This window comes from Solanum stenotomum, chromosome 8, assembly GCF_019186545.1.
Source record: "Solanum stenotomum isolate F172 chromosome 8, ASM1918654v1, whole genome shotgun sequence".
Taxonomy (NCBI): Eukaryota; Viridiplantae; Streptophyta; class Magnoliopsida; order Solanales; family Solanaceae; genus Solanum; species Solanum stenotomum.
In genome coordinates, this window is record NC_064289.1 from 60,097,562 (window position 1) to 60,107,018 (window position 9,457).

Genomic DNA, 9,457 nt, shown 5'->3' on the forward strand with positions numbered 1-9,457 from the left:
CTCCAACCCAAAAATACAATAGCTGTCCTTGCTGATATAGCACAACAAGAAGAGTTCAAACTCATTATTAATTAATAGCTGCGAAGTCGATCAACAAAAGGTCAAATCACTTCACTGCCACCATAACCAGCACTGCAACTACAAGGCTCAAGCAAGTAAACGCGGGTGAAAGATTAACATAGAACTTATACCTGAAGTCTTCCTAAGAAGTCAAAGAGCAATTCCCGTTGCTATATGGAGTCAATGCTGCATCTTCATCAATAATCCAAACAAAACCAGGAGTGTCGAACCTCCTTCCTGACACTGTCCTGTATATATAAAGTTTCTCAACAGGGCAGCTTTCTAGTCTCGTATCCGGATGACCCCTCTCGTCTATAACTTCAACATTAAGTCCTGGCAACTTCTGGGCTAGCAGCTTACATGCTTCAAAACTTACTGAACAATTAGACATCCAAAGGGATCGCATTGTCTCCAGCTTTGCAGCATTAGCCAACAGAGCCTCATCGCCAAAGGGGCAGTCTCTAATCTCCAACTTACGAAGGCTCTCACAACCAGAGAGAACATAGTGGAGGCCTAGATCACTATCCCCCGCAAAAGCTAAGGAAAGCATCTCTAACTTCTTAGCATGGACCCCAATGTACTCAAACACACTATCTGTAAGAAGGCCAGAAAGAGAAAGTCGCCGCAATTCCTTGCAGTGTTGCACAATGGCCCCAAAACCAGTATCAAGTGGTTCAAGGGTTAAGTAATCAGGAGTTCGAGGCTCGATAATACACAAACGAAATCGGATCATGTTAGGACGATTCCTTGCAATAGTAACTAAGGCGTCATTTGTCATTTGGCGGCAGAAGTATAAAACTGACTGAAGCTTAGGGCAGCCCATTGAGACAGCTACAAGGCCTTGCTCTGTCAAGGATACATTCGGTCCTGGAGCAAATGGATCAGACGGAAACACCCTAAGCTCTTGAAGTTCCTTACAAGTGTTGGCAATCTCCTCAAGACCGCTATCTTCAATGTAATCTAGCACCTGCAATCACATCCATTCCAAGTGCCTTAAGCGTAAGCTGGATAACCAATTATGCAACAGAGCCAATGGACAAGAAGAGCTTAAAAACTAATGGAAGCGTCTAACTCGGAAAGTAAACATGAATTGTCAGAGTGTAGGATTCGTGCAACACTAAGCTTCAACGTTAAGTTATTCTTCATATGGCAGACCAGCAAATTATTCAATGAGTTTACTCGACATTAATTGTTTAGCTATGTTATCTCAGTATACACTGAAGTTTATTACGCTGTTTATTTATCCCTGGCAGTTATCAGAATCAGCAAGACAATTAATAAGTTAGGATTATTGTTATTCTCTTGGAAACTTCTGTGTTTACAACTAACAATCAATTTATCTATTTTATCACAAACACATTCATATATCCCTTCTCAAAAAAAAAAAAACAGTTTATGTATCGAGCCATGACTATTGAAAACACACAATAAGTATACAAAAGTAAAACACAAGCTAGAACCTACCCACAACCGCTGCAAATTGAGACAGTTGCCAATGAGCTTGCCAAGATCAGGTATTTGAATGGTAGCATAGCTTAAATTCAAAGAGGTGAGTTTGGAGTGGACTGGATAAATAGTTGGAAAGTAGGCTGGCACAGCATCCCAAAACCCACTCAAGCCTTTGAGTTGATTACAGCCTGAAAAAGCTTGAGATACATTTACGAAAACTTCAGAAACATCAGCCTGCATGTCAGCAGAGTAGGATCCTGTACCAAATTCAACCAACTTCGAAGCATGACGAAGTAGCTTTGGAAGTTTCTCAATGGAAACGGCACGATTGAGCCGAAGAGTCCTCAAATGAGGAGAGCGAGCAACTAGACGCTCCAAAGCTGAGAAGCTGACCTCAGAAGCCAAACAAGCAATGTTAAGTGACACAAGCGATGTGCAGCTATCAGGAAAATGACTAAGCCAGTGGCCACTCAGGTCTTCTACTTCACTTTCTCCCAGGTCCAGTTCTCTCAGGTTCCTGCAGCAAATCACGAGTTACATTGCTTCTATAGTTTTTATTCCCAGCGCTAAACAAGAATAGCAGCAAAAGAAGGTCCAAATATAAGAGGACTTCTAAAGGTGGACGAAATTGTGCCCTCTTACGTCCCTTTCGTTAGTTGTAGCCAAGTTATACAAGTATATGCTCTTGCATCTTTGCCCAGTAAGCGGATCAAAGTAATAAGGCATTTCTTCGCTATGGTATTCTTGCTACTCTTTCCACCAACTACCGTGAAATACCATCCAATCAAGCAAAACAGAGGAATGAACTGACAGACATAACTAAGGACCCATTTGGCCATAAACATTATTTACTTTTTTCTGGAATAATGTTTCACTTTATTTGAAAACCAGTGTTTGGTCATGAAAAGTTCAAAGCCGACTTGAAGTTGTAAATCAAATTTGGAAAACAACTTATAACATGTTTTCCAACTCGCTTTCGAATGTTGGAATTATATTTTATTTTCAAATTTTACCCTAATTTTTTTGTAATAACAACCCCAACTTTAATATCAGCGACCAACCAGAGACAGAGATTAACAATGTTGCTTCATCTTGTAGGTCAGCTGATCGGGAAACGCATGCTCGACGAGAAGAGATTGTTCACACAATGTGGGAGGAATATCTCAAGGGCTAAAGTACTCAGACGAGAATGCTTCACAAAACCTACTGCTTCTTCAAGCCCTCAATTACAAACAAGAAACACTCAACCCCCAGATGCAAAGATTAGAACTTTTCTCACCAGTAAGACTAAAGTACTCAGACAACAATGCTCCACAAAACCCACTGCTTCCCCAATGCCTCAATTACAAACAAGAACAGTTTCTCAGATGCATAGATTAAAACTTATCCTAACCAGTAAGGGCTGAAGTACTCGGACAACAATGTTCCACAAAACCTACTATTCCGTCAAATCAGTTAATCCCAGATTAGAAATAATTTAATGAAGTCACCGGTAAGGGCTAAAGTACTTAGACAACAGTGCTCAACAAAACCTTCTAGTATTTCCTCGAAACAGTTACCCCACAGATGCAAAGATTTGAACTCTTTTTCACCAGTAAAGACTAAAGAACTCAAGCAACAATCTCTACAAAACCTACCATTTCCTCAACCCCTCAATTACAAGCAAATACAGTTATTAACCCCAGATGCAAAGATTAAAACTTTCCTCAAACCCTCAGTTACAAACAAGTACAGTTAACCCCAGATGCAAAGATTAAAACTTCTTTTCACCATTAACAACTAAAGTACTCAGACATCAATGCTCTACAAAAAAACATATCATTTCCTCAACCCCACACTACCAAACAAATACAGTCAACCCCAGATGCAAAGAATAAAACTTTCCTCACCCCTCAGTTTCAAAAATGTACAGCTAACCCCAAATGCAAAGATTAAAGATTTTTTCACCATTACCAGAAAAGGGTAATCTACAAAGAAAAACACAGCTAAAAAGTGCTAGATAAACCTGCAGTTAGCAGAAATGGCAACAAGTCCGTCAGTAGTAAGTCCTTCACAAGACTTCGAATAAATGACTTTGAGATCAGCTCCAATGACTCGTGACAAAAAAACCATTCTCTTAAGACTAAATTCCTCAGCCCCTCAATTACAAACAAATACTTAACCCCAGATGCAAAGATTAAAACTTTCATCAACCCCTCAATTGCAAACAAGTACAGTAAACCCCAGATGCAAAGATTAAGACTTTTTCCACCAATAAGGACTAAAGTACTCAGACAGCAATGTTCTACAAAACACACCATTTCCTCAACCCCGCAATTACAAACGAGTACAGCTAACCCCAGATGCAAAGATTAAGACTTCTTTTCACCATTAACGACTAAAGTACTCAGACAACAATGCTCTAAAAAAAAACATGCCATTTCCTCAACCACCCTCAATTACAAACAAATACAGTCAACCCCAAATGCAAAGATTAAAACTTTCCTCAACCCCTCAGTTACAAACAAGAACAGCTAACCCCAGATGCAAAGAGTAAGACTTCTTTTCACCATTAACAAATAAAGTACTCAGACAACAATACTCTACAAAACACACCATTTCTTCAACCCCTCAATACCAAACAAATACAGTTAACCACAGATACAAAGATTAAAGCTTTCCTCAACCCCTCAGTTACAAACAAGTATAGTTAACCCCAGATGCAAAGGTTAAGACTTCTTTTCACCATTAACGACTAGAGTACTCAGACAACAATGCTCTAAAAAACATACCATTTCCTTAACCACCGTTACAAACAAATACAGTAAACCCCAGATGCAAAGATTAAAACTTTCCTCAACCCCTCAGCTACAAACAAGCACAGTTAACCCCAGATGCAAAGATTAAGACTTTTTTCACCATTACTCAGAAAAGGGTAATCTACCCAAGAAAACAGCTAAAAATGCTAGATAAACCTGCAGTTAGCAGCAATGGCAGCAAGTCCATCGGTAGTAAATCCTTCACAAGACTGTAAAACCAAGACTCTGAAATTCTTAAACGACTTCGAAATCAGCTCCAATGACTCATCACAAACAACCATTCTCTTAAGCCTAATTTCCTCAAGAAATGGATAAGCTTTCGCCATTGAAACAGCCCATGGATAGAAATATGCACCCCAACCTTCAGGTACAAGATCGAAATCAGCAAAATGTGGCTTCCCTTTAATCGTTACAGATCTGAGGTCTGGGAAACGTCTAATCAAGATTGAAGGGCTAACAGCATAACAGTTCCCAATAAACACACTTTTCCTACAACACCTCTCAGCTTCATACCAAGATTTACAAACCAAGGATATTGAGTTCCTGTCCTTATCTGAAGTTATGTCGGAGAAGATGTGTTCAAGAACTTCTAAGGGAAGTGAGTTCACCATTACTGTACGAAAATGGGGTGCTAAAGTTGACATTTTTTTTCAAGAATTTCAAGAATCTTTAAATCTTGAGTAATGAAAGTTCAGATCTGTGGAGACTAGAGAGGGAATGTGTGGGAGCTGAAGAAGAGGATATGGGGGTGGTTGGGTTGAATGGGGATAGGTGGGTTTGAAGACTTGTGAGAGAGGGGGGTTGGGTTCTACACTTCTACTGCAGAGAAGATAAGGTTATACTCTGCTGTGATGTTGGAAAGCAGTGTTTGGGGGGTGGGGGTAAAGAAGGGGGTGGCGTGAGGTTGAACTTTAACCATGGGTTTAGATGAGTGCAGGAAAAGAGTAGAACGAGCGGATTCAAAATTTAAATTTTATATTTTATTATGATAAATATTTTTTGATATAGATTATAATAATAATAACATATTTATTGTAATTTTATAAGTGAAATATAAATAGAAATATTTTTTTTAAAGTCCTCGGATAAAAAAAATATGTTCTCAAAAGCAAGATAAAAAGAAAAATAACAATAGTAAAATAGTCAATTTTGTATGTATTAGCTAGTTATACTATATCGATGTAATTTATCATGAAAATTAATTATTATATTCTAATACATATTATACATTTAGTATTAGAGGTAAATAATCGATTATAAATAAGTATTTATTATGCTTTCATCGTGATTTTAAATTAATATTATAATAATATGAGTAGAAATTGATTCACAATTTAAAATTATCGTATTTCAACTATTACGTGAATTGTATAATGTATAATAATAACATTTAATATAATTTCATAAATTAAATGTAAAAAATAATATATACACTATTTTTATTTATACTTGTTAAATTTACGTGAATTTATAATCGATCCACTAGGAGGGGGAGGGGAGGAAAAGGGGGTGGGGGTAATAAAGTTATGATTTTGATTTGTTGAATGGAATCTAAAGAGAGGAAAGGAGATGATTGGAGACTTGTGAGGAAGGGAAAGGGAGTGAGAATGACTAATGCAAAAAGAAAATAGGGAAAAAGGACAAATATATTTCTGAACTATCGTAAATGGTATGGAGATATCTTTCGTTATACTTTTGGAATATTGGTGTCTCTGTGGTCCAAAAGTTAGAGCATATCTATCTTTTATACTAATGGATATACACGTGTCATAATCTTATCCGTCGATCCAACATTTATTAAATATCGAATCGACGGATAAGACCTTTTAATGTTTGTGTCATTTTATGTTTTGTTTATATTATATAATATATTTATGTGTTATTTTCTTATTTAGTATATTTTAAAACAAATATTTTCTATATTTGATATTTAATATAGGGAAAAAAGGACAAATATATCCTTGAACTATCATAAATGGTATGCAGATTCTTTCTGTCATACTTTTGGGACATTGATGTCTCGGCCATCCAAACACTACTAAGTGAAGACTAAATAGGGACACGTGGCACAATCTTATCTGTCGATTGATATTTAATAAATGTCAGGTCGATGGATAAGATTATGACATGTGTATGTCCGTTAATATAAAGGATATATATGCTCTATTTTTTGGACGGCAAAGGACACTAATATCCTAAAAGTATGACAGCGAGTTCTGTATAATATTTACGATAATTCAGAGTTTGATTTAGTATCTTTTAACCAACTATTAAATACAATATTACTTACATGTGAAATTTAATATTTGTATAACTACTCACTTCCAAACCAGCTATCAAACGACGTCTAAATGAAGAAAAACAAAAAGAGGTGGAAATGTGTTGGGTTAAATTATAACCATGGTTAAGATGAGTCAAGTGTTTGGGTTACTTTTTTATGTGGGGACAATCATGTCATTGTACATGAATGGACACGTGTTCAATGAATGGAACGAGACGAAAAGTAAGAGATTTTGGCTTTTGAAAGTTAAGGAATCTAATGATTTAAAAGTAATTAATTGCACATTATAATTTGAAATGATTTAAGATAGACATAATTAAAATATTAATTTTTGTATTTAAAATTTTATTACTATTACTTGTCTAGAGGGTTAATTTAATCAATTTTTCAAAAAATTAAAATATTTTAGAATTATAATGGCGTGCTATAAATTGTGAATCTTTCATACATTGATGAAAATATTATTTAAAATTCACATAATTTGAATCTCTTAAAATATAATATAAGTTAATATTAGAAGTGTATTACATTATTATTATTTTAGGTTACTGATTAACCCCTTTTTTTATACGATTGCGTGAATTTATATTTCTAAAATTTCTGATAATGTTGAAACTTATGACATTGTTAATTTATACATTATATATAATTAACACATAATAATTTAAAAATAATTAAAAGTCCTATGTAGAAGTTTTGAAACATAAAACAACAAATATTCTTCTTGAAAAGGTGAAGAAACTTATTCAAATAATTACGGATGAAGCTAGTTAGATGGTTAGTTACGGCCTCAAAAATTTCAACAATTCTAATAAGAATTTTTTTAATGTTTATATAAATTGTTTTTTTGGTAACTTAATTTATTTATTTTTAATGATTTTGAATCGTCTATGACTATAACTAAAAACACAAAAGATTTTATTGTATTAATTAGCATGATTGAGATTTTTTTGTTCCTTTTTAAAGAGCAGTTTTGAAATATAGTAAAAAGTAGTTAGAAATTTGTTTAAATGTTGAAAAAAATAATTTTTTAAAATACTTTTTCAAAAAATTGGTCTTGTTTTCAAACCAAATCATTTGTTTTAATTATTATTCTTGTAAAAAAAAACTAAAAAAGTGAAGATGAAAGCAATAGTTCAAATCAATTCACACATTGTGGGGTTGTAGCATTAGTGAATGGTCGTTTTCTATTTATTAATTTTTTTTCTTTGCCAAATGTATTTAAAGTGTTATTATTGTATGAGATGAAAATGGCGCTTGGAGAATCTCATGATTCCTAACTTATGCACGACTAGATATACTTTTTTTCCTTTAGTTGATTTTTCACTGGATGTTCGATAAATATATTATAATTTAATTAATTTTGATTTATGTTTGTAGATTTGTATATGAAGATTGAGTGTTTTTCTAATATAAATGATTTTATATTTAAGGTTTGAACATAATTTTTTTAATTAAAAATAAAGAAATATTTAACCATATATGCCTCTAATATTGGAAGCAAAATTGAGTTGCACTACTAAAAAAATATTATTTTATTATTAATTTTTTCATGATAAATGTTCAATAGTTATTTTCATCAATTTTTTCACTGAATCGATGAAAACAGGAAAAATAATAATATTTTCATACATAAAAAGTAAGAAGTTTCTCATGAATTCACTGAGAATATATTTTGATCATACATCTTCCTAGTGAATTGGTTCAGTGAAAAAGTTATGTTTTACGACATAAGTTTTCATTGATTTGTGGTGAAATTTTTTTTGTTTCTAGGAATATTGATTTGGACATATGAAGAGAAGATACACACGTCTCAGTAAGGGTTGTGTGCTAAAGTGTAATAGGTTGGCCATGGTGAATCTGAGAAGAAGTTGAGGTAGGCTGAAGAAGTATTGGGGAGAGGTTAGACAAGATACGATACACCTACAACTTATGAAGGATATGACATGATATATGAAGGTTTATGATTAGGGTAGAACATTAATAGGTAGTCAAACCTTGTCTAGTTTTCTTATCAATGTTATTGATAGTACCCTTCAACTATCGTATTCTTCAATTATAATAACACATATTATTATTTTTTATTTCAATTATCATATTATTTATTGTTGCTACAGTTCTTCTTCTCCATCGTGTTTAATATGATTTATTCATTACTGTATTATATTTATTTTACACTTGATATTTATTTTATTTTACTCAAGCTAAGGATTTTTGTAAAACGATTTGTCAACCTTTATTTTCAAGATAAAATCGTTCCTGTGAAATTAACTTTTAATATTAATATCATGTATATATTTTTGGACCAAAATAATGGTATAATTTTTACAAACAACCCCGTGATAATTACTATTCCAAAATGGTATATTTACCCCTCTTTTTTCAAAGTTATTTAAGGTTAAAATTCAAAATAAAATTTATTCAAATGCATTATTTTTAACGAAACACTTATTCTATATCAGTATATTGTACTCATACATTTCATATTTTTATTCAGTGGATCAGGCATCTATCCATCAAAGATATCTATTAAAATAATAATTTCATCATTATTAAAAAAAAATATTATGAATTTGTCACACTTTTGCGGAACTATTGTAGGAGTAATAATAACTTGACTAAGTTCTTCTACACTTTGACTAACTTTTTTTGCTTTCCTACTCATTCACTTTCACCATAAGCACTAGTCATGTACTCAAATTAATTATAAATTAGTTATATATAAAATTTAGTAAAATTTTAAATGTATTGCTATTTTAAGAACAAAAATTAACTACTAGTCAATTTCAAATCTTATTTCCTTGACTTTTTTATTTTGATTTCTCAGTATTTAGAGTCAATTTTAAACATTAAGTTCCATTTTTATCCG

General features: G+C 33.1%; 1 protein-coding gene across 1 annotated transcript in view; it reads right to left on the reverse strand.

The window, feature by feature from the left end:
* Positions 1-5,092, reverse strand: part of LOC125874053 (protein TRANSPORT INHIBITOR RESPONSE 1-like) — a 35,093-nt gene extending 30,001 nt beyond the window's left edge. Inside the window, exons 1-2 of the mRNA XM_049554859.1 lie at positions 4,464-5,092; positions 1,525-2,026 (exon numbers count right to left, since the gene is read on the reverse strand). Coding sequence (XP_049410816.1) covers positions 1,525-2,026; positions 4,464-4,951 — 990 coding nt within the window. The 5' untranslated portion in view covers positions 4,952-5,092. The remainder of the gene's footprint in view (positions 1-1,524; positions 2,027-4,463) is intronic.
* Positions 5,093-9,457: the final 4,365 nt, after the last annotated feature.